Source organism: Zonotrichia leucophrys, chromosome 3 (assembly GCF_028769735.1).
Source record: "Zonotrichia leucophrys gambelii isolate GWCS_2022_RI chromosome 3, RI_Zleu_2.0, whole genome shotgun sequence".
In the NCBI taxonomy this organism is placed as follows: domain Eukaryota; kingdom Metazoa; phylum Chordata; class Aves; order Passeriformes; family Passerellidae; genus Zonotrichia; species Zonotrichia leucophrys.
Window position 1 is genome coordinate 75415983 of NC_088172.1, and position 24906 is coordinate 75440888.

At 60.2% G+C, this 24906-nt stretch overlaps 1 protein-coding gene across 1 annotated transcript; it reads left to right on the forward strand.

Moving 5' to 3' along the window:
• Positions 1 to 3931: 3931 nt before the first annotated feature.
• On the forward strand, positions 3932 to 23577 carry LOC135445799 (spectrin beta chain, non-erythrocytic 2-like). Its single transcript, XM_064708865.1, has 32 exons — positions 3932 to 4702; positions 7786 to 7893; positions 9269 to 9424; positions 10107 to 10238; positions 10363 to 10554; positions 10636 to 10719; positions 10835 to 10953; positions 11112 to 11226; positions 11491 to 11577; positions 11884 to 11999; positions 12163 to 12307; positions 12521 to 12627; positions 12748 to 12826; positions 12987 to 13100; positions 13176 to 13307; positions 13568 to 13824; positions 13942 to 14065; positions 14230 to 14424; positions 14720 to 14875; positions 15328 to 15548; positions 15862 to 16039; positions 16356 to 16505; positions 16734 to 17132; positions 18689 to 20179; positions 20589 to 20669; positions 20890 to 20976; positions 21103 to 21194; positions 21405 to 21490; positions 22058 to 22124; positions 22248 to 22411; positions 22693 to 22827; positions 23028 to 23577. Exons 1-32 carry the CDS (start codon positions 4274 to 4276, stop codon positions 23255 to 23257), a joined length of 6228 nt encoding a protein of 2075 aa, XP_064564935.1. The 5' UTR covers positions 3932 to 4273; the 3' UTR covers positions 23258 to 23577.
• Positions 23578 to 24906: the final 1329 nt, after the last annotated feature.

Consider the following 24906-nt stretch of genomic DNA (forward strand, 5'->3'; position numbering starts at 1 on the left):
GTACCTGTGCCACTAGATGCTAAGGTCTCAGCCACCCCCCAAGGGGAGCAGGAGGGCTGGGACTTGGGGCCAGAAGCGCCAGCCAGCAGCTGCTGGATTCGGCCTTTTTCAACAGCTGCCGTCTCAGCGCCAGCAGCAGGGAATGTGCCTGGGCTGGGGCTTTCCAAGGCCTGGCCACAGTGCATTAAACAACCTATTTATAGCACTTGTGTCCCTCCTCAGCAGGAATGGCCTGTGCTCCTCCTGCACAGGGCTGGGTGCTTGGGTGCCACCACTGTCCCCACCACCAGCATGCTCCAGGATCCCTGCCAGAAGGGTGAGGTTTCCTAAAACAAAATACTCTTGGCCTTCCTGACTCTCATCTTCCTCCTCTGCCACTTCTGAGAACTCCCAGTACTGCCCAGAGCAAGACTTGCACCAAATCTCATACATCTATTGGAGATGCCCTTCTTCCCATGATCCCTGCTGAATCCTTTGGAGATTTTATCAAACAACAGAGCAGAGGTGCTGTTCTGGGAGCAGGCTGAGTGCTGGGAGGTCACTCCTGGGGTGGCCTGTGCCAGACTGGCTGTTGTGTGATGGGGCACGGGACTGCTCAGAAGACACTCCCTCCACAGAAGGGAGTTGTACTAGGAGGTAGCACAGCCATCTCCTGCCCAGATGCTGGCCCAGCACACACCCATGACCCTCCAGCCGTGCCTCCTCTGAGGTGGTGTCCCAATGGGTCCATCCTCTCCCAGAGGAGATGGAGTTGGAGCTGGCTGGCTCCAACCCCCGGATCTGCCCAGAGGATGTGTGGGCTGTGAGCTCACCCAGGCTCAGCAGCAAGAAGGAAGGGGCTGGGCTTTGGACAAGCTGAATTCTCAGGGCTTTGGGATGGCAGGGAGGAGAAGACAAGAGGACAGCTCTGTGCAGTCCTGCCAGCACCACAGGCTTAACCAGAAGCCCACATCCTCCTCGAGCTGCCCGGAGGAATCTCCTGCTCCTTCTTCCCTGATGTCAGCTGTTAACTGCTCATCTGTGAGAAATAAGTACTATGGAGGGGTATACAGTCCCTGCTTAGGCTCGGGAAGTGGGTCTCAGCCCTTCCCATCAGTTGATAGGGTATACAATAAAGAAAATGGGTGCCTGAAAGGAAGCAATCTTGACACGTACCCAGCCAAACACAGGCCAACCATTTAGTGAGGAATTTTGAGTATCCTGATGAAGAGGGATGAAACATAGACCAGCAAAAAGTGTTGGGAGACAGAGCAGTGATTGCAGGACCAGAAAGTCCTCCATGGATCAGAGAAGTTGCAGCAAGGCTCTAGGTGCTTTGGCCTAGAAAACACACAGGCAGGACTCTGCTGCCCTAAATCCTTGGTTTCAAAGTAGATACTGTTGCGATTTTGTTTTCTTTCAAGGTTGCATTCTCTTCCCAGCTGTGGGCTCTACTCGACAGAAGATAAAGTTTACATCCCTTCATCTCCCTGGGCTGTACTTTTGCCCAGTTGGGCCCACACTTTCCAGATGGGAAAAGCGACTCGGAAAGATCTCTGAATTTTTGGCAAGAGACAAAAATCTGCCTTTCTATGAGCCCCAAGAGCTTGGCAATTAAGCCCTGCCCCACCTTCTTCTCACTGCTGGGATGTTGCAAGCATCTGGCTCTCAAAGCAGGGTGAGAGCCTTCTGCACTCCCTCCCTGGCAAGGAACAGGTTTCTGCAGAGGCCACACACTACAGCCCCTTTGTTCCCAAAGAATTTTCCATCCACTCCCTTGTGTATCTATCTCGGCAACATTACACTCAGATACAACCTAACACTCAGAGGCAATGCTCCCAGGAATGTGTTGCAGCATCTCTGCACTTGGTAAACACCTCCCTTTCCCCGTGGGACTGGAGGACAGGATTCCTCCAGTAAGGATGGCAGGAAGATCAGTTCCCTCAGCCCAGGCAGGGCTTTTCCTAGGAAAAGGCTCCCTGGGGAATAAGACGTCCACTCTCCTCTGTTACTGTCATCACTAACACTGACCTGGGGTGATGCATTTTCATCCCAGTGGTCCCCAGCCTGCTCAGAGTGGTGCAAGTGCCCTCTGCACAAGGAGAGGATATTCCCAGTGGAGCTGTACTGGGGAAATCAAGGCACTAAGCGAGGCTGATCCAGCATTGGCTGCAGCACAGCGAACCCAGGAGTCACCAGAGCAGGCCAAGCACTGCACCCGCTGCCTCCCTGATGAAGGGGAGATGCTCCTCCTGGGGGAACACAAACCCTGACAGAGCTGCAGCAAAGCTTTGGCTCCTGCTTCCTTTGTGGGAGCTCTTCCTGCTTCCGCATGGCAGCCAGCACGGAGCCCTGAGCCTGTGCCACGGCCTCTGAGCACAGCAGCCCACCCTGAGCCCGGGAGCCTCCAGGCCAGTCCCACGGGCCTGACGTCAGCCCCGCTCCATGAAGCTCTGGGGCCATCGGGGAGCTGTTTCTGCTTCCAGCACATGGTGTCCCAGCCTGCTTTCCTCATCCATGGCTGGCTCCCTGGGAAGAATCCATGGGGCTGGGAAAGGTCACCCTGGCTGAGCTAACCCTTGGATGGGACTTACTGGGCAAGGGACAGCTTACAGCAGGCAGGCAGGGAAATGGAACAGTGGTTTTTGGTCCCTCGTGTCTGTTCAGTCTCCTAAATTCTTCTTGAGCTAGAGCCAAAAGTAGGGCCCTGGCAGGGTTTTGGAAGGAAACAAGGGGAGGAAATGAAAACAGACATCCACTAGGAACAAAACAAAGGTCCGGCAGAGGAGGGAAGTGGAAGGCCACAGACATGACCATGGACCTTCCTGCCTGCACTCTCACTCTGGCTAACTTGTGCTCCCCTGGCTGCTTGCCCCAAGCTAACTTAGCTTGGGAACACTGGAACACAGCTGGAAAGTGCAGGACATATGTTACTATCCTGCTCTGGAGCCACTCATGGAGCCAAATTAAAGCTCTTTCTCAGGGCAGTACCCAACTGCTCCTCAGTACATTACGCCTTGGGCCATCCCTTGCCTACTCTCCTTGCCGGCTCACCTGGCCTGCATTCCTGGCCCTTATAGGAGCAGGTGACAATTGCTGGCACTGGCAGGGAATGACAGGCAGGCATATTTTGGACTCAGCTGTCTGCTCAAGGGCTATGGCAAAGCCTTGCCGTGAAACAGAACCCCACCCTGCCAGCCCACATTTCTGTGGTGGGCAGATGTTGATCGTCTCTTGCCCCCCTTGTCTCCCCTACACTGCCGCCCCGACAAATGGGGCCTCGGCTGTGAAGCAGTATCACTTTCAGGGAGTGTTTGTCGGGCCTGGGAGGAGGGGGCATTTAAATGAACAGCTGGGGGTTTTTTGTTGTCCCTTGCACTGGAGCTGTTCCTGCCATTTGGGCTGGTGGCAGGTCCACGCTGGGGAAGCCGAGCAGTCCAGGCTGCTCCGGGAGAACGAGCTGAGTGGTGTCCCGGAGCACCAAGGCTCTCAAAGAGGGTAAGAGCGACCCGGGCAAGAGGCGGGAAGGAGCCCCATCCAGCTTTTCTCCCCCGGGCCTGCCCCAGGCAGCCCCCGCTCCCAGGGGCGTGCGGACCCCCAACTTCCCGCTCAGCTCAGACGTCCCACAACGTGAGGAGCTGCCGGACGCCCCCGCTCCCGCAGGTCGGCCGGGGCTGTGCCGCTGTGCCCGCAGGCTCGGGGGCAGCATGCCCGCCCCTCCGCTGGCCGCCCCGCTGCTGCGCGCCCTGCTCGCCCGCCTGCTGCCGCTGGCCCGCCGGCGCCTGCTGCCGCCGCTCCGCCGCCTGGGGCGCCGCCTGCGCTCCCCGGAGAGCCGCCAGGCCCTGCTCACCTGCCTGCTCTGCCTCCTCAACCTGCGCAAGAAGGCGGACGACTGAAGCCGGCCGGCCGCGGGCAGGGCCGGGACGGGACGGACCCGGCAGGGCGCGGCGGCTCCTCCCGCCCGGCCGGCCCGCCGCGGGAGGAGGGACCGGGCAGGGGAGGGGACGCGCCTCGGCGGGGGCGGAGGGCCCGCCCAGGCAGCCGAGGCCGGACGGCTGCCCGCGCCTCGCCGCTCCGGCCATGGTGGCTGGGCCGCCCCCCGCTCCGCTGCCCCCCGCCGCGGGGCCGCCCCGCCGCTGAGCGCCCCCGCCCGCCCCGGGCACGGAGCCGGCGCTGCCCGGGCCATCTCCATCACCCGCTCTCCCGGGCGGCGGCGGCCCCACACGGCCGCTTCACCCCACGGTACCCGGGCCGGGACCCCCAGTGCCCGCAGCGGGCAGCGGGGAGGGCGAGGATGTCGGGCAGCACGGCGAGGAAGGTGCAGCCCTTCACCATCAGCACCCGGCTCTCGCTGCCCAAGTGCGCCGCGGACTTCCCCGGAGACGCCTGCCCCGGCATCGCCCTCGCCTCGGCGCTGGACAGCCACCGCGGCCTCCGCCGCAGCATCAACGAGCGCATCTCCCTCTACCTGGCCCACGCCCGGGCCGGCCCCGCCGCCGCCGCGGGGCAGCCCCGCAGCCCCAGCCCCGGGCAGGACGGGGGCCCCGACGAGGAGCGGCTGAACCGCAGCTCCCTAGCCCGCTCTATTAAGAAGATCACGCTGTCCAACTGGTACGGGGACGCTGGCACGGCAGAGGCAGGGGGACACGGGGACCCTGCCCGCGCCGGCGGCGAGAGGAACCACAACAACAACAACAGCAGGACAGGGAAAGCTCAGTTCAAGGTAAGCGACCCCGGTACCCTGTGCCCTGCTCTCGCCCTGTCTTCCCTGCAATTCCCCATTCCTCGCTGCCAGGGGATGGATAGGTCCCGGGGAGACTGCGCTCATCCCTGTTGCCTTTTGCCCGTGCCGTCCAGGCAGCAGTGTTTGCAGTGCTCCTGGGGTAGTTGTTTTTCCTGCCATGTGCCCTCCCCACGCACTTCTCTGTCCCATCAGGCTGGAGGGCAGGAATTCTTCCCGGTTGAGCGAGATGAGCTTTCCCCGGGGCTGAGATGAGCCGGGAAAGCCCTGCCCCAGAGCCTGGCTATGGAGGGCTCAGCTTTGGAGATGCCTGTGGTGATGCAGCTGAGTGCGGGGAGCTGGGAACTCACTCTCTCGTTCACCAGAGGGGAAACGGAGGCTGGGAGAAGGGAAGTGACTCATGAAGGGCCACACAGCCAGGCAAAGCTGGGACAAGGCTAGGATCAGGATCTAGGGCTCTCGGCACCCCGCCCTCCAAGTCTGGGCGCTGGCAGGCACAGAGGTGCGAATTCAACAGTGCCAGAGCCCAGGAGACCCCCTGTGGGTGGGATGGGGAGGAGGGCATCTCAGAGACGTCGCAGTTTCTGGCAAGGGCAGGCAGGAACTCCTTGGGATTTAACCCTCACCTGCAGCAGCTGGTTTCCCGGCAGGATAGTGCTGGGGAGAGCCGCGCAGCCCACTGCCAAAGCCCTCATCTTCATTGCCAATAAAGGCCAGGCACAGCCTCGCAAGCGGTGCCGCTTCCTCCGGCACGCAGTCAGCTCCTCGCCGGGCGGCGGAGCCTGCGCAGCCCGGAGGGCATCGGCGTGAGGGCTCCCCTCTGTCACATAAGGCAGGGACACGTGCTGGCCACGGTGGTGCGGGACTCCCGGGAGCCTGCCAGGATCGGCCCCTCCTCCCTGTCCAGCATGAGCCTGTGGAGCTGAGAGAGGTGGGCAGGCTGCAAGATGGAGCTTTGGGAGAAAGAGGGAGCTGGGGGGCAGGGGAAGACGTGTGGGATGGCAGCTGGAGGAGAGGAGGGACACTATCTCCCACGCAGAGCACGGCAATGCTTTCCCAAGCGTACCCCGCAGCCCATGGATTTGCCATTTCCTCCTGCCCCGTAGGAACGAGGGGCTCCTCCGGGATGAGCACAGTGGAGGGTCTGGCCCCGGCTCCTCATGTTCGTGGGAAGTCACTAGTGCCCGTTCTGTGGGAATGCGGCAAGCATATGTGCCGTGTTAATTTTGCTTTTCGAGGGGGAAGAAGTGTTTGCAGAGGCGGCAGCTGAGGCTGCTGTGCTCATTTCACGTGTGGCTTTGCTCGTGTCACCGAGCCTGGTGTCCTGCTAGGGAATGTTTAGCACAGCACCTCATGGATGGCAGGAGGCAGGCTCAGTTCCTTGTCCCGGACTTTGGTTGCTGAGGAAGTTTGTTGTTTTGCCGGATCGAGGACCCAGCTCCAGCCAGAGGGACCAAGAAGGGGGGGTAGTCCCGGTGGAGCAGCTCTGCGGGAAGGATGAAGTCATCGTTGTGCTGGCAGCCCTGTTTTCCTGCGGCTGACGGATCGTGAGACAGGGACTTTAAATAAAGCTCCCGTGTCACCTGCAGGCTTGTCTCCCACGCTGAGCCCTGGGGGCCAGCCTGAGACATTAGTGCATAGAGCTTTCTAGGGTCTTATGCCTCACAGGCACTTCACATTTAGCTCCCTATCATTCCCTAAATATGCATCCAAACCTCTCAGGCCCATGGTCAGGCAAGGAGGTGCCTTCTCCTTCTGATACCATCCTGCTGAGTTCTCACTGTGCCTGCTGAGCTGTGATTCAGCCTTGTACCCTGACTGTTCTTCCTGTTTGGGATGGGATGCTGTGGCATGTGGCAGTGGTCTGTCCTCTGCAGCCATGGGCCAAGCTTTGCAGGTCCTTGGAAAGGTCCAGTGGTGCTGTTCTCCTGCTGGGCTGTTTGTTGGGCTCTGAGACTTTTTGGTGGCAGCAGCCCTATGCTCTAGGCTGCCATTCATGCCAGGACTCTTCTGCAGTGCTGAAGAGATGGTGGGAAGAAATGTTCTATTTAGGAAAGGAGTTCTGATTTTCCTAGGTTCATTTCCCTTGGTCAGTGTCTTCAGTTTGGAGTGGCCTGAGCAGCACTAGGCTGGCTCTGGCCTGAGCAGCAGTAGGCTGGCTCTGGCTGATCCAGCACCCTGTTTGCAGCGATCTCAGAGGATCAGAGTTGTCAGGGCAGCACACATTGTCCACCACTCTGTTTCTGCTGCCCTGTGCCTGCTTGGATGGCTGTTACAGAGACAGCAAGGTGGCCCCAGGAAAGGAGTGGAAGGAGTTCCCTCAGTTAGCCTGTTATATCCAACAGCCCAAGAAAAGATCCATCTGTAGAGGATGAGGCTTAATGCCCTTGGGCACGATCCAAACAATCCCACGCACCTCTCCTCCTGGGGCTGTGCTGCATCAAGGATAAGGTAATGTGGAGTTCATCCTGGACATCCTCTCTGTGCCTGGCTGCAGTTCCTGGACTTCCTTCCTCCTGCCTCTCCTGCTTCCACCCTCACCCCTGTCCTTTGGAAGCCCTTCCCTGCAAGCCAGCTGCCCCCTTAACTCATCTCCCAGCTAGGCTGAGATCAGGGATCAGCAGCTGAGAGGATTCAAGCTCATGATTTTGGAGCTAATATCATCATGTGCCCTCATGCCTCTGCCCTGCTGTTCTGGAAGAGGGCAGGGGAGTCTCACTCTGAACATCCTTAGATGACCAGGGACCAGTGGTGATCACTAAATGGGTTTCTGCTGGCTTTGGAATTGATTCAAGGAGAGAAAAGGGTGTTGGGGGTACTGGGAGCTAAAATGGAGAAGGCAGTGAGCAAAGCAGGCTTAGGAGCTCTTGCCACTTGCTGAACACGTGGTGGGAGCTGTGGATGCTGTTTGGAGAAGCGTGGTAAGAAGAAGATGTGTAAGGAGGGACGGGCAAAAGTGCAGCCAAGCAGTGTCTGGCCCAGGGCAGGGAGGTGGGTGAGTGCTCCTCTGCCCCCTAGGCTGCCAGCACAGTACCAGGCTCACAGCTGTGCCTTCCTGCCTCTAGGTGTTCCTCAGGAAGGATGTGGATGCAGAGGACAAGCAGCAGGAGCCTGGGAGTGTTCAGGCCAGCGTTTTCTGCTCTCCAGTGGACAGATGTTCTCCCTTGTATGCGGTATGTGCCTCTGCCCTAGACATTAGGGGGGCATGACATGCAGCTTGGAGCTGAGCATGAGGCTGGTCCCTGGTGGTGTGCCCAGGTGTGGATGGAGCCTTGCCTCTTGCAGTGAGTGCAGGAACAAGCTGGGCATGGTGGGGCCAGGAATCAGCCCCCCAGGGAGCATCCAGGGGTTTTACTGCTTCCAAGGGAGCCAGATTATGGGCTCCTCAGCCATGGCTGAGTCAAGAGACTAAAGGTCATGGAGTCATAGGAGGGCCTGAGAATCTGTGTTGCTATTAAAAAAATTAAAAAAAAAAATAAAGACAGAGGATTTCTGTAGTTCTTGTGGTTAAGTAGAACAGGCATTGGAAAGTGAGTCCCGTGCTGTCAGCAGGGCAGCACATGCCAGAGTGCTTAGAGAGCCTGAAACAGTTGCCCAAACCCCACTGCTCCACAGGCTCCTGGAAAATTGCTCCCTGGTGGGCTCGGGGGCAGCTAAAACCCTGTGGGGCAGCTCACATCCAGCCCTCTCGAGGAAGGGCTGTCCCAGGCTAGCCCCAGGAGCAATTTTTGCCTGCTGAGAGTAGGCAGCAAGCCTTGCACCTTTGGGTTCCTCCTGAAAATTCTGTTTCCTGTTTGCCATGAGTTAGTATGCAGTCAGATCCCCATCCCTGGGCAGAAGGGTGGGAAGTAAGTGCCCGGGTGATGGTGCTGTCCCCTGGGCAGCGTGCAGCTGGGCCCAGGGCTGAGTTTGGAGAAGGGCCAGCACTTTCATTGGCTGACCTTTGCTGTCACCCCTGGCAGAGCTGGAACCCTGACAGAGGGTTTCGTCAGCTTTGGCTGCCCACAAGGCCAAATCCCAAGGGAGATGCTGCACTTTCAGCCCCCGGCAACCACTCACCAGGGATGGGGGTCTTGGGTGCCACCAAGGAGGCTTGCCAGGAACCTGCCTTGTGGCCCTCCATCCCATCCCCTGGCAGCATCTCCCTGCGTGACACCAAAGAGACACAAATGCTCCTCACAGGGATGCACTCTCTGAGGCTGGAGGGGCAGCAAGCACTGCATCCATCTCCAGTGTGGGTGCTGGGACCAGTCCAGGTGCCAGGTGCCATCCCAAAAGCCTGGAATGACCTAGGGAGTGACCCACTTGAGGGACAGGCCAGCAACCCCCTGCTGCGGTTGCAAAAGCCACCAGTGTGGCCTTGGTAGAGGGAAGTGGTACCTCAGTATGCTGGAGGAGAACCCCAAATATGTCAGGGAAGGAGTGGAGTTAAGAATAAGGCATGCTGACCTACTTCACTTGGGTTTCTGAAATGCTCCTGGGAGGTGACAGGGAGGGCTCCCTGGGGCAGCACACTGACACTCCCCACCCCACCTTTGCTCCCCACAGCTGGCAGCACCCCCGGTGTCGTCACCCCAGAAAGAGAGCCCCAAGGGCAAGGAGTCTGCTGCAGCACCAAGATGCAGCGGGCGCAGCGGCGGGGGAGCAGCCCCTCTCCTTGACCTGAGTCCTCTGATAGCCCAGTTCAACCGGGAGATGCTGCAGGTGAGGCAGCTGGGCCCTCTCCCAGGGCCTGTGTGGGAAGTGCAACGGAGGGCCACCGGCAGCCTTTCATGTGAGCTCTGGGGTGGGGTGGGGTGCGCAGCAGGGAGGGTTGAACTCCCAGCCCGAGCACAGCCATGGTTGTGGCATGAGATCATGTTTGGCTGCCTCTCCCTGGCTGTCAGCCCCAGGGAGAGGGGGTCAGCCCACACCAGGGCCCTGCTTCCTCTCCATGTGCGCATGCTCCTCCCATGCCCCGTTCTCCTCAGCCTCCTCCTTCTCCTCTCAGACCCTGTCCCTCCCCAGCAGCATGGGAACTGAGATGGTGGGAGGGCTGCTTCCAGGCCATGGTGGTAAGAATGCATGGATATTTGCACTGGGGAGCAGGGTGCAGTGAGGAGAGATGCTTTGTGCAGCGATGTTCTGTGCAGACTGGCCTGCTTGGGCAAGCCCAGCTTCTCCTGCTGGGCTGGGAGATGCTGGAAAGAAGTGAAGTGCTACACACCTTCACACCCCCATTGCCACAGATGCTGTCCTGAGTGCTCTGCTGGCCTGTTGATTCCCAGAGCTGAAAGGGTGCACTCCAGTCCCTGTCACAGCTGGGAAGGTTTGGGTTTGGGTCCCAAAGCCGTGTCCTTGAGGCTCTGGTGGAGGCCCCAGCCACATGGCTCTTGGTGTGCTGCAGGCAGAGAGCTGGGTGCGAGGCAAGCTGCGGGACCTGAAGGACGGCTGTGACATCCAGGACTGGGAGGAGGTGGCCCAGACCTTGCAGAGGGACATGAAGGATTTTGAGAACACCCTGATAAAGCTCAATCAGGTGGGGCCAGGCAGGGCATGGCGTGGCATGGCCCCCGTTACTCACAGCACCTGTGTCCCTGCGCTCTCTGCAGCAGAGGGTCCCTGGGAACCCCTGGTGCTGAGTGGGTCCCTTGGCCCCACAGATGGGCGAGCAGCTGATGTGGAGGGCAGGCCCCAGTGCAGAGGCTGTGCGGAGGCAGCTGCTGGCCCTGCAGGAGCAGTGGCAGCTCCTGAAGCAGACGGCTGCCAGCCAGAGCAAAGCCCTGGGCGGACTGCGGAGTCTGCAGGACTTTAACAGGAAAGCTGAGCGGCTGGAGGCATGGATCAAGCACAAGGTTTGAGGGATGGGAAGCATGGTCTGGGGAAGGGGATAGCCTGGCTGTCCCCCCACCTCCTCACACCCTTGCCTGGCCCAGGAGGAGAAGCCTTCTTTGGCAGCCCTTCTGCAGGAAAGCCCGGATAAGATCCAGCTCACTCGCCGCATCCTTGACTTGAAGCAGGTGAGAGGTGCTGGGGGACTGCCAATCTGTCAGGGACCCCAAACACCTTGAGGCTGGGGCATGGCACAGGTCCCTGAGGAGGGATGCTGATGTCTTTCCTCTCTGCTCGGACCAGGAGGAGCAGCAGTTCCAGAGTCTGCACAAGGAGCTGAACAGCCTGGCCCAGAAGCTGGAGAAACAAGGCAAAAATGAGAGCAGAAACATCTCAGCCCGGCGCAAGCACCTTAACAAAGCGTGAGTGGTGTGAGGACACATGGGCTGAGCAGGGCTGAGCCAGGCACCAGGAGCTGACCAGATGGGAAGCAGGACCCCCCAGACTTCCCAGCCTAGCTCTGCACAGCTCCCCAGACAGGCACAGGCTGCCATTCATCTTTCCCCTTCCACCTGCTCAGGTGGCTGCGGCTGCAGGGGACCCTGAAGGAGCACCACGAGGCTCTGCAGCTGGCCCTGGAGGTGGCCTCCTTCCTCCAGCAAGCAGATATCCTACTCGGGGTCATCCATGCAAAGGTATCTGCACTGGAGCCAGGGTCACCCTGGTGTGTGGGGCTGTTGCACGGCCTGAATGAAACTTGGTGGGCAGCACCTTGCTCTTGTCTCCTGCATGGAAGCTCCTGTGGTCCCAGTACTCTCAGCCTGGGCTTTGGGGAGAGAACCAGGGGATGGGGAGAGGGAGCCAGGCTGGCAAGTGCAGTTTTGCACTGTTTCTTTCTGCTGGAGCTGGGAGCAGGGCCCTGTCCTCCTCCCACTGCTGACCGTGGCCTCTTCTTACAGCAGAGCAGCATCTGCAGTACAGGGAAGCCAGGGGAGGGCGAGCCTTGCCAGGATCGGGATGTCAGGGACATTGCCAGCCAGGTGATGGTGAGTGAAGACTCTGCCTCGTCCCCTGAGCCCTGGGGAGCATCCTGACAGGGGGAATGTGAGCCTTCCCAGGCCAGCTCTGCCACCAGCAGTGCTGTGGGCTCTGCGGGCAACCCCCTGTGGGTGGCTGAGGCTGTGTGATGGATGGGGCAGTGTCCCCGGGGCAGACAAGGACTGGGATACGCACTCACTGCCTCTTCTGCCCCCAGAGAGATGGCTGTCATCACACACCCTGCCCGTGGCCATGGTGGTTTGTCACTCATGAGCCCCGTCTCCATCACTTCCCCGCTGCTCTCTCTTCTCCAGATGCTGGATGTGACAGTGTCCCAACTCCTAAACTTGCAGCCCAGCCTGGCAGCCCGAGTCACCTCAAAGCACCGAGATGTAAAGGAGAGCTGGGCACAGCTCCAGCAGGCACTGAGGTAGGGCTTAGCTGGGTCCCAGCCCTGACCTCCCAGCACTGGAGCCAGAGGCTTGGGAAAGACCTGGGTTAGCCCCTAGCAGGCTGTCTCTGGGGCACCAGCTCCACTCAAGGTCTCTCTTTATCCTTTGCTCCCCCGGGCTTCCCTTGCTTTCCTTTCCCAGGACAGGGAAGGCTCCAGCACGGGCAGGCAGTTCCCCGGGGGGCAGAGCTGCAGCTCCAAATGTTGAGCCTCGAGGAGACGACAGCAGTCACGGGGCTGTGGGTAAGGAAGCAGCAGCCAAATGGACAAGAGGACTTGGCAGCATGGTAAGCACTGGCTTCCTCCAGGCATCTTCAGCTCCTCTGCTTCGAGAAGACAAGGGAGCCTAGGGGAAAGGGTTTCAGGTGTTGGGCAGAATCCAAGCTGAACACTCCTGGATCTGGTCCCAGCAGTTATGGGAGGTGATAAGTGCCAGCCCAGGGCAAAGCAGATGTCTGCTTTGTGCTGGCCAAGGAAGAATGGGAACCTTTGTGCTGCAGGTACCAAAAGATGTGCTGGAGAAGATGGCAGAGAACAAGAAAGGAGAGGAGAGCAAGACTGGCTCCCCAGCAGTGGGACAGCCCCCTCATGGAGGGGACAACAAAAGGTACCAGCTTGTGGAGGTGGCTGTGGGAGCAGGACAGAGTCAAAGGGAACAGGGATGGGGTTCCCCTGTGCAAGGGGGAGCCTTGCAGTCCTGACTGTCCCTCTTCTCTCTCTGCTGGAGGAGGAGAGAGGCAGAGGCTGAGTGGGGGATGTGGCAGCTGGAGACCCAAGGGCAGGACGTCTGCCAGGTGGTGAACACGGTAATGTCCCCCCAAGAGTCCCCTTTGCTCCCTGCCCATCCATGAGGAGATCGTGTTGGGGAAGAACTCACTTCCCTAACCTCCTGCTGCTCGTGGGCATGCAAGCTTGTGCCCACACACCTGGTCTGGGCACTAACCCAGCATGTCTCCTGCTCCTCAGCAGGATCTGTCCCCATACAAGGAGAGTGTGGCTATGGGACTCCCCCCATGTCCAGCGGCGAGCCTGGAGGCAGCACAGATGCAGCAAGAGCCCAGTGCCAGGGCTGTGCTCCTGGTGAGCCTGCCTGGATGTGAGGTGGGAGGAGGACATCAGGTGGGGCCCATCCTGACTGCCCTCCCTGCCTCCCAGGAGGGGCCAGCACGAGGGAGGCCTCATGGGAGCCCTCAGGTGGAGGCCATGCTGCGGGAACTGGAGGAGTTGTGGGAGGACCTGCAGAGGAGGCACCAGGAGAATGGCGTGGTGCTGCAAGAAATCGATAAGGTACGTGGAGTCAGGGCTGGGAGGGCACAGGGCGTGCTTCAAGTGGAGCAGCTTGCTGGGCATCACCAAGTGAGGCTGGCACCTCTGGGGCCTGGAGATGCCACACTGGCACCGACATCTCTGGCTGGCCTTGCAGAGGGCACACTTCTCCCACTGTGCTGCCTGTGCCCCAGATACCCCCCCAGTGGGAAGCCAGCATGGCTCCTGCCTCCTCTGGGTGGCTCAGAGCCAGGCTGAGGGATTCCCTGCTCTCCCTGAAGGCCCTGAGGCTGGTGGGGGAGCTGGACCAGGCTGAGCGGTGGCTGCAAGACGTGGCTGGGTCGCTCTTGGAGCCAGCTGCCATGAGAAGCCCGGCAGAGCTGCGCCAGGACCTGGAAGAAATGAGCCGGCTGGAGAAGCAGCTCCTGCTCTGTGGCCTCAAGCTGCAGGCACTGCGGGAAGAAGCAGCAAGCGAGGCACCCACTGAGCACGAGGGGGCAAGGAAGATGCAGAGGAAAGTGGAGATGGTGGAGGAGAAGTGAGTCCTGGAGGAAGGTGCCTCTTCTCTGGTGCCCAGGTTGGGTGGGGAGGAGGATGCTGTCCCTGAGGAGGTGCAGAAGCTGCCGGCACCTCTGATGAGCACCCATCCCCACAGGTTGGCACATGTGCAGGCAGCACTGCGGCACCGGGCAGCAGATCTGCGGGACTCCCTGGTGCTGTCTGAGTTCCTGCAGGACCTGCAAGAGGAGGAGGCACGGAGCCAGCAGGGGTCTGCAGCGGTGAGCAGCATGGCCAGGCATCCCTTGGGATCACACAGCACCTGGGAATGGACCAAGGGTTGATCTGCAGTTGGCATGGGGCCCCTGTTGGGTGCTCCCCTCCAGCCCAGCTGCCCGGGGTGTCACTCCCCATCTCTCACATCTGGTGTTTCTGCTGGCTTCAGCCAGGGAGTGGGCGCTGTGGCTCGCAGGGGTGTTTTCCCCCGCTCTCAGCCCAGGCTGAGAAGTCTCCAAGCAGTGAGGACATGAGCCGGCCCTTGGGAGAGCTGCAGGAGGCCGTGGAGATGCTGAATGACGTGGCGAAGGAGCGGGAGCGGGTCATGGAGGTGGCAGCAGAGACGGAGAGCCTGGAGCGTCTGGTAGGGAACGGAGGCTGGGACCTGGGGAGGCATGCAGGAGGTTCATGTGCAGCCAGACATGCCAGCTGAATGGACAGGGCACCCACTTCAGCTGTCCTCAGTGGGACACAGGGACATTGGGACTCATGGGGACTGCTCTGTGCAAGGCTGGCATCCTTGTCTCTCCCGTGACTGGCACCTGCCCTTTGCAGCTGCATGGCAGGGTGTCCCAGGCTGGGGTGGGCTGGGGCTGTGTGGCAGGTGGGGCTCCCATCCCAGGGCTGATCTCCCTCTCTGTCCCCTCCTGCCCATCCAGGTGGCAAAGATATCCCCACAGCTGGAGGCCCTTCAGTGCAGAGCCAAGGCGCTGTCTGAAGACATTGCCCTAGCAGAGAAGAGCTTCACCACGGTGAAGAGTGAGAAGGACCTGCAAGGGCTGCAGGGCTTGCTAAGCTGCCAGCAGGAGATGGAGGTGAGTCAGGGGAGCACTGCCAGGGAGGTGTCCCAGCTGGCTGGGGCTGTCTCAGTGAGGCACTGGCCCCCCTCCGGGGGCCCAGGTGTTGTAAGCCTTGGCACACTTGTGGCAGGGCGGGATGGAATTTTCCAGTGGAGCTGAGACCTGCCTGCTCTGCTCCCCTCTGATAGCGTGGGCCAGGCAAGGGGACAGAGCTTGCATCAGCTCCCACGTGCCAACACCCAGCTGCCAGCACCTACTCATCTTGCCTCTGGTGGGGAAGCGACTCACACACACAGGGCAGGGAAGCCAGGCAGCTCTGTGCTCTTGCTGTGCTCCCCACTGAGGCTGGCTCTGCCCATGTAGCAGCATCCTCTCCTCTGTCCCTGCATCCCAGAATGCAGGAGAGTGCAGCCTGGGTTCAGAGGGGTTGGATGCATCTCGAACCTTTCCTGCCTTGTGATCTTTAGCATGCAGTGTCCCAGACCCTGCAAGGGCAGCTGGAGGAGCTGGAGAGGGCGGCTGCCCGCTTGCAGGAGCTGTGTCCCGCTCGGCAGTGCCCCGTCAGCCGGGAGCTGCAGGAGACGCTGTGGGCCTGGGCAGGGCTGCAGGAGCTGCTGCGGGAGACCCGGCTCCGCGTGCGGCAGGCCAGCCAGCTCCGGCACTTCTTCAAGGATTACTTAGCCATGATGTAAGTGGCAGTGAGCTGTTGGGGTTGCTTCTGTGGGGGTTGAGGGGGAGTTGGCGAGAGCATGGCATTGGCAGCTATGTGGGCAGTGCTGGAGCTGCAGCCAGGCGTGACCATGGGGAGCCTGGAATGCAGGGTTGCACCACAGCTGTCTGTTGTGAGGCAGCCCTGCAGCATCTCATCCTGCCCCAACAGCCTGGCCACAATCCCAGGGAGATGCTTCCAGATATCACTGAGCATGGGAATGGCTTTCCTGGGGCTGCAGGGCTGGAGAAGTGTTGGGTCATTCCTCAGCCTGTCTTTCACATGCTCACAGCTCCTGGACTGAGGACACCCGGGCTCAGATCTTCTCTGAAAGTCCAAGCAGCTCCAGTATCCCGGAGACCCCATGTGAGGAGTTGGAGAGGAGAATTGAAGAGAAACTCAAGGAGTTTGAGGCACTAGCAGCAGCAGGGCAACAGCTGGTGTCTGAGGAGCACTACCTGAGCGCAACAGTAAGAACAGGGGAAATGGGGTTGGGGGAAAATTCTCAGCACTTCCTGAAGCCCTCTGGGGACAGACCATGAAAGAAAGAGCAAGGTGTGGGTGCAGAGCCCCAGTAAGTGGGATGGGGACAGCTATGCATCCCTGGGGCTGCTCAGGGCAGGAAGAAGTTTCATCCAGTGGATCCTGAGATCTGAGTTGATGTGGCTGTGACTGTATCCCACTCACAAAAACTTCCCATCTGCTCTGCTGTGAGATATCCTGGTAGGGCCAGTGTCCCTGGGCCAGGAGTCCTTGCAGGCTGCCCAGTATCTCTCCTCCCATCAGATAAAGGAGCGCTTGGAAGAGCTGCAGAGCATGCTGGGCTGGGTGCTGGTGCGCTGGCGAGCACAGAGGCATCAGCAGCAGGATCTGGGGAGCAGACAGGAGGACAGGAGGGAGCCAGAGACCCTCTCAAGCACATCCCCCACTGGTCAAGTGAGTACCCAGCCATGCTGAGACTACCAGGGAGAATGACCAGCCTTGAGGCTGAGGGTAGCAGAGGCACTGGATGGAGAGAGTGGTGCAGAAGGTGGGGAGGGATGCATGCCAATACCTCTGGGAGTCGCTGGGGTTCAGGCAGGGCAAAGGGAAGGCTATCCTGAGAAATTGCCTGGTACTCCAGCAGCCCTTACTTTATGTTCCTTCTCTTGCCTTGCTCTGCAGGAGCAGCATGCCTCACGTATCCCACCCCACCTGGAACGCACCCACAGCCCAGTGAAGTTCACGCCCTCCTCCCTCCTCGAGCCTGTGCAAAGATCAGAGCCAAAGCTTCCAGAGAAAAAAGCCATCTCCCCGCCAACATCATCCCTCTCAGATGCCCCGTCAGGAGTGGGGCAGAGCTGGGGGGAGCCCAGCAGCAAAACAGCCCTTGATGTGGAATCCCCCAAGGAGGCTGGCACCTGGGATCCTGCTGAGACCTCCACGCTGCTGCTGCCGCCACGGGGCTCCTGTGGTCTCGGAGGCACAGTCAACCTCATCCTCAGCATTGGCAAGAAGGGGGAGAAGAAGAAGGCCCAGCTGCTGGCCAGCAGCGAGCGGCCAGGCGAGGAGGCACTGCCAGCGGTACGGGGGGATGGTGGGAGGCTTTGGCAGAACTATGGGAGAGCAGCCACACAGCCAGGGCAGCTCTCTGGAGCTGTGCTCCATGCAGACTGGGAGGGCAGCGGGGTGATCCCCAAGCTGAGACCCCTCTGACCATTTCTAAGTGAGCTGCTGGCACTGTGTTGGTCTCAGGAGAGGGGCCTTTGGCCATGCTGATGCTGCATGATGCCTTAGGGCTGAGGCTGGCTTGCGCCACCCACTTTGCCCGTGCTCTCCTGCTGCAGCTCCTTGCCCACTCTGTCCTCTCTGTGTGTCTCTTTCTCTCCCCTTGCTCAGCTCCCCGCCACTAAACACTCAGGCTGTAAAACCTTTTGGAAGCGTTGCCAGGGGCTTTTAGGAAACACTTGGGGTAGCTTAAAGCGAAAAAGAAAGCCAGCACGCCAGCTGGTGGAAGAGGTAACGTCTCGGGGGAAGCTGCATGCCGGGCAGAGTGGCTGCATGGTGTGAACCTGCCTGCCACAACCCTCCTGGCCAGGCCACGGTGCCCTGGTGGCAGCGGTCTGCTGAGAGAGGGAAAACCCTTCTGATGCTGTGGGGTCCAGAGTGTGGGTGCTGGGACATGTGAGGAGGGGACTGAGGCAGGGCTTGCTGCAGTTGGCCCTCCATTCAAGTAGTTTTGGTGGCCGTGGGAGGTATAGCTAGCTGGTGGCCAGTGGGAGAGCCTCCCTGCTCCATTGCTGGGGGACAGGAGCAGTTCTTGTGTAGCCAGCTGAAGGGGACAAGGGTGGCTGGGGCTGTCTGAGGTGCTCATTTTGCTGGGGATCTCACTCCAGGTTGCTTGGCTTGTAACTCTGAGGCTGGGAGTTGGAAATGTGTAGGGGCTCACATCTCTTGTTGCTCCAGAGCCTGTGCAAGAAGGTCTGTGTGTGAGGAGCCCTAAGGGCAGCCTAGCCCAGTAGCCCAGGGGAGAGGGCAGGAGGACAGGGAGGCTGGAGGGCACTAGGCAGGATGAGGGGCTGCTGGGCTGCCAGGAGATTTTTGGTAATGAGCACCATCCAGTCTAATGGATCCAGGGGGACACTGCTCCAGCTCCTGCAGACTCTTGCAGCTGTGGAAGCCCGGGAGAGGGTCTGCAAGGAACAGGAGGGGAGGGGTTTGCACTCAGTCCCCGCCCTTGCATTTATTGCTTTACTGCCTGGAGCATGCAGGGCTGGCAGGCATGGACTGCAGTGACTGCTTTCTCAGTAGCCACCCAAAAGTGATGGCTTGGAGGTCAGCAGTGACAGGGAAAAGCTGTGTGGTAGTCAGCCCCAGCTGTACCATACCTGGGGGACTCCATCATGGGCAGATTCCCTTGTCTGCTCTACCCTGCCTGCACCCGTGTGGGCGCAGCCCTCAGGGGACAGAGGTGACGCTCTGTCATTCCCAACACTGCATGTGCTGCTGGTGAGCATTTTTGTCTGCCTGCCCTTGCAGCCCCCTGCTTTCCCAGACGCAGCATGGAAACGGGGCAGCTGGCACAGGATGGTGGAAGCTCCAGCGATGGGGATCACGCCTCTCTCCTTCTGTTTCCTCAGGTGCAGGCGGAGGCCAGGAAAACCTGCACGGCAAAGCGGCCGCCCACCGTTGTGCGGCGCCCTGCAGGGCCCGGCGGTGGCATGGCGGCCGTGTCCCACACGCTGCCCAAGGCCGGCTCTGGCTGCCTCTTCAACAGCCTGCAGCGGCGGGAGCAGGCCCGGGCAGAGCAGGCCCGGCTCCTCACCCTGCGGGGCATCATGGGCGACAGCTCCCTGCGGCCCACGCCCGAGGAATGCCACGGCCCCAGCAACACGTGGCCTCAGAAGTGTGGCTGGAGGAAGGGGGGGCCGGGGGCCGCTGCCGCCGGACCTCAGCTTGGGGAGCTGCTCCTCTATGTCAGGAACCCGCTGGTGCAGGACATCGATGCCGAGTGCGGGGCGGCCCCTCAGAAACCCTGCCTCCCTCACCCCAAAATCACATGTCCCCGTGTTTCCCTGGGCTCCGTGCTCAGCCTGGAGCTGCCACGGGATGCAGTGGTCCTGGGCTGCCGCCGAGGGGCTGAGGCACGGCAGCAGGAGGCAGAGGGGCAGGAGCAGAGGCAGGATCAAGAAGTGAGGCCATGGAAGCCCACAGGCACACATGGAGTTGGATGGCAGGAAGATGGGCACAGTCCCCAAGGGCCCAGCAAGAGGCTGGGGATGTCCCCCAAGGGTGAGCAAGAAAGGTGGTTCGAGGAGGTGAGCTTGAAGCCCAGCTGCAGCCAGCAGAGAGCACACCGTGCTGGGAAGGAGCACTGGAGCCCGCAGCACCCCAGCAGCACCAGTAAAGACCTGGACTTGAGGCCAAGCCAGCCGTCCCGTGTCGGCATGGGGGACGAGCTGGGCACCCGCTTTGGCCAGGATGACAGCCCCACTGTCTCTGGCCGGGCCAGGCACCACAGAGCCGCTTGGCTGGAGCTTGGATCATCCCCTGCCAGCACCCCAGGCAGGGCTGGAGCCATCCCCAGCCCTGCCTGCACACAGCAGCCAGCCAGCAGCAGCCAGCCCAGAGGGTCCCCGGCTTCCCCTGCCGCCCCCACCCAGCTCTCTGTCTTTGAGTGGGCACTGGGCACTCCACAGCCCCAGAGCCCTGCACTGGGCACTAAGGAAGTGTGCCACCCTGCCCACAGGCAGTTTGAGGAAGAGGAGGAGGAGCTGCAGGCCATCTGGGATGGGGCACACGAGCGACAGAGCTCACCAGGAGGCAGCTGTGCCAGCCACAGGATGGACAGCAGGGCGGGCAGCTTGGCCAGCCCCAGCGCCACTGCTGGCGGGCCCCTCATCCTCTCATCAGCCAACAACGTGCTAGTGGCCAAATTCACCCTTCCCACTGCTGCCCAGCTGCTCCACAGCCCCTTGGGAGAGCAGAGCCCCAGGGTGGTGCACAGTGGCAGTGGCAGTCCCAGTGGGCTCAGGGTTTCCCCCCACGAGGAGGAGCTGGTGCCTGCAGCCCCCTTGGATGCCTCCAGTGCCTGGGATCAGCGGAGGCATCGGCAAGAGGAGAGCAGCAAGGTGAGATCCGCAGGCCAGGGATTTCGCTTCAGGGTCAGGTAGGGGCTGGGGAACAGCCAAGGCAGCAGCTGGGTTATCCACTCCTGCAAACATAATCTGTAGCTGGGGACTCCCTGACTCCAGTGGCCCCTTTTCTTCAGCTGCTGGGGAAGGGCTAGGTGTGGTATTTGGGGTCCCTGCAGCACACACACCCCCACCAACCCATAGCCTCAACAAAGTGGCACTTCACCCCTAAAGCTGACACAGAGCTCAGCCCCTGGCCAGGTGAGGAAGTTGTTCCTCATTGTAATTCCACTGCCACTTTGGCATCGCTCACCAGGGATGGGTCATATAGACCTCATATGCATGGAGGCCAAGCTGGCACCACCAGCCCCAGAGAAGTTTCTGCTCACCCTCTGTGCCCTTGCAGGTCCTGCCTGGTAAAATGGAGTTTCAGATGATGGAGGGGACGCTGGAAAGGAAGCACGTATTGCAGACAGGAGGGAGAAAGGTACAGACATGGCTGTGGGGCTCTTTGGGACAGGGGTGCTGGGACATGGCAGGGGGTGGAGAGAAGCCAGGGATGTTCCTGGAAGTGCCACAGGAATGCTGCTGGCCATTCTGGAAGGGCACACCTCAGAAGCCCTGGGCCCCATTCTGAGTGCCATGAGACCATCTGTGTTCTTCCAAAGCTATTGGCATCACAGCTGTGCCCTGCTTGTGTCCCACAGGCCAGCTGCCGGGCCTGGGGCCTCTTCCACGCCGTGCTGATGAGGCAGACGCTGTGCTTCTACCAGGACCGCAGGGACAGCCTCAAGGTGCCCTGGGGATGTTGGGGTAACAGGGGAGGGGGCTGGTGGCAGGGTGATGGCTCTGGGCCCCGTGGCCAGGGAAGGCAGAGCCATCCAATCCCGCTGTTGTCCTTGCTTTCCCTTGTGCTGCAGAGTTCTGTGGTGGCCCTTCCCCTGAACCTCTCCGGGGCAGTCTGCACCCCAGATGCCGAGTACACCAAGAAGACCAACTGCTTCAGGCTTCAGTGAGTGCCCCATGCAGGGCAGTAACCACAGCCTTCCCAAGAGTGTCCCTGCTGGGGCAGACACATACCAACATCCCCAGGCAGGACCAGCTCAGTGCTTAAATGAGGATTTCCTTCCTTCTTTCTCACCTGCTTCTCTTCTTTTCTGGTCTTGTGGGGGCTGTTGTAGCTGCACCCTACATTGTTCTTCCCCTCTCCCTCTCCCTGCAGGCTGCAGGATGGCTCTGAATACCTCCTGAGGGCCCCCACCCAGTCCCTCATGAAGGAATGGGTCTCAAAGCTGCAGCAAAACTCAGGTGAGCAGCCCTGGCAGGCAGAGCAGGGGCCCAGCTCTCTGTGGTTACCATGTTTGTTCAGCCCTCGCTGAGCCTTTTGATACATGGGGGGTCAGAAGAGAAGCAGCACAACATTTTACTCTGATTTATGCATCCTCCTAGCCTGCCTTGGGAACAGCAGTTCTCTGCCAGGCAGGATTTGGAGGCTTTGTTTTCACACCACATACACAGCTATAAATCAGGAATAGCACAATTGACGTCAGCGGTGCTTCAGCAGCAAAAAGCCAGTGTCAGGAAAATTATAATTGTGCCTTGGTATTCCTCCATATCCGCTGGGCTTGGAAATGCCTTGCTTGCCCTTGAAGCAAGGAGACCTGCAATACTGAGGTCTTCCTGTTGCTGTCCCCATACCTGAGGAGTTCAAGCCCTGCTATGAAATCCTAGGTTGGTTGTCAAGACCAAGAGCAGGTGCTACAGCAGGAGGTTGGAGGAGCCAGCCATGCAGCATGGGCAGTCAGGTCAGGGACTGGCTCTGTGTGGCAGTCCTGTGCACTGCCAGCATCCAGAGGATGTTTGCTGTGCCCCCAGGTTTCCCCAAAGTGGATTACTTCCAGGCAGCAGCACAGCGTGTCGAGGGCACTGGTGGTACTGGCAGGTGAGTAGCCAGGAGCTGGCCAGCTGGTTCTTGGTATAACTCTATCCCACATCTCCCAGAGCGTGCTGCTCCAGTAGGACATTGGTGGGCCAGTCTGGTTTGCTAAATCTCTGCTGCTTTCAGTTCCAGCAAGGTCTCCAGCACTGGGACCTCCCACCTCCAGGGACATCACCAGGTCACCACTCCCAAGAGCCAGGAGATTGTGATGTTACCCTGTGCAAGCCCACTACTGCAGCGGCCACTGGGCAGCCAGGATAGCCCACTCGATGGGACTGTGACAGCAGCAGGTGACTTTCCTGTCTGGCTGGGTTGCCACTGTCCCCCAGCTTCTCTCCCCAGCCCAGAGAGGTACATAGGAGACAGCTGAGGGAGGCTGAAGGCTGTTGGTCAGTCCTGAACGTGGTGGTATCTGGGCTAGTAGTCCCAGGGCTTGGGACGTGGGGAAAGGAACATTTACTTCACTTCCTGGGACACTGAGATAGTCATACATTTGCCTCTTCTCTCTGGGGCTGACACAGGGCTGTCCTGTGATGGCCTTGCCTTGTGACATGTCTCCATTCTGCTTCAGAGAATGCTCAGGGGGCTGGGCACAAGGAGCAGCAGTGGCCATCCAGAGCGTCCCCTGGGCTGTGGGACAACATCTGCCCCGAGGATGACTATGGGCTGGTGGCCAACAAGAGGAGGTCCTACTCCTTCACCTCAGGTACAGTCCTGATTTCTCTGTCACAGCCAGGAGGTGGCACCACTGCCTCTGTCCCCACAGACAGCCAAGGATCAGATGCGATGCTGCTCCAGCACGCACCTGGTCCTACATACCTGTGCCCTTGGCTGCAGCCCCCATTTGGGGAGGGCTCTAGGGGGCTGCCAGGGCCTGCTCCTCGCGCTGACTGCTCCTTCTTGCAGCCACGTACCAGAAGCTGAGCCCGCGGGCGGTGCCCCAGGAGGCGGCGGGGGCCGGGAGCAGCTACTCAGTCACGCTGTACATCGGGGAGCAGGCTGTGCCCCGGGCACGCTGCCACTCCTTCGTGGCACCAACAGGGAGCCCCCGCGACGCACGGGGGGAGAAGACCACCAGCCCCCCTCGCACCAAGAACAAATCTGTCTTCAAGAAGTTCTTTGGGAAGAAAGAGTGAGTCCCAGACAAAGGGAGAAAATGCCCTAACCTGCCTCTTATCCTCCTCTTGGGCCGCTCTGGCATGGTCTCTACTCTCAGCAGCAGTTCATGGCTCACTGCCTCCCCAGGGGCAAGGGGCTGTGCCAAGGGGCTCTGCTTCAGCCAGCCCTGAGGCTGCCCTGTGCCCCAGCCACTGCAGCCCCCAGCCTCAGCCTGGCGCTGAGCACCCCTCCTGCCCAGTGCTCTCCCTGGGTGCCCCTGGCTGCCCAGGCATCCTAATGACTCACAGCAGGAGCAGAGGGGGGTGGATGATGGTTTTTATTAAAAGATAAATAGACACTTAGTGTGGAGCTTTTTTGTCCAGCAGCATCCATCAGCACAGGAGGAAAGGAGCTTTCTGCAAGGTGGTCCTTGCTAAGGAGTCAGAGGAGCTTCAGAGGAGGAGGGCCCTGCAGTGAGGTTCAGTCCTGCTTGAGGGGGGAAGCCTGAGCTGTGTGGTGCCTTTCACAAGGATGCTTTGTCCCGTGCTTCCTCTGTGCCTGCACTCAGCTCAGCTAATCCCACAGGCTATCTGGGCCCCTTTTCCCTGCCCTGGGAGCTTAGCAGGAAAGTCACTACCTACAGAGTAAATACTCCTGCCTGCACAGCCCTGCCCAGCCTTGCTCTCTCTCAGGATGGCTGCCAGCCTAGGTCACAGCAGGTGAACGCTGCCTGACACAGACAGGGGCAGGGCTGTGTGGATAGACCCCCATTCCTACAGCCCAGATATTTTTGCAGTAACTTCACCAGACCATGCCCATTTCAACTGCCCCAATTGTCACCTGTACTGGAAAGGGGAAAAAGCAGCTGGTCCAACCTGCCCTGAGCCTGTACATGCCCTAAGGGAGAAGGGGAAGTTTCCAGGGATGTAGGTAGCAGGGCCTCTCCCTGTCAGGCCGTGAGACTCAGCTGTGCACACCACTCGCCTCCTCAAACACATTGTGGGGCTTAAAATAGAAGTGCTGGCTGCAGCCCAGCTCTGCAGCAAGGGCTGGGAGAGCAGAAATACTCCTGCCACCCCATCTCCCTCCTGCAGTGCTCCTGGGGCTGGAGACAGGCAGTGAGGTGGAGGTGGCCACACCAGGGTTACCAGCCTGGACTTCCTCCAGGTTCCCAGCAAGCGGTGGGGAATGCCCTGGTGTGGGCAGGGGGGTGCTTTCTGAGCTTCCCCTGTGTCTTACCACCCCCCCCCCCTTGGCTCCATCACTCTTGGCTCTGACACCTGTTTTCCTCCGGCACCAAAGCTCAGCTGCCTGCACTTCCTTAATGGGAAAAGACAAGCAGGATGGTAAGGCTGGGAGGGGAGATGCCCTGGGCAGGGGCCAGGCTTGTCCAGACCAGCGAGGAGGTCAAGGCACAGCATTCCGGCTCCGGCTGCGCATACCAGGAGAGCAGCTGGTGGGCTGCTGCCAGTTCATTCCTGAGCAGCTGCGGGGCCCGGCACAGGGGCAGGGGGTGCAGGGTGCTTCACTGAGGGCCCCCCTGCTGGCCCCAGGGCTCGATGCTGACCCATGGGACCTCAGCGAGGGTCCCACCATGGCCCAAGTCCAGCACAGGAGCAGGGGTTACATGTGCTACTCAAGAGATAACACCATCCCAGGGATGATGCTGGCACCTGCAGCACCATTT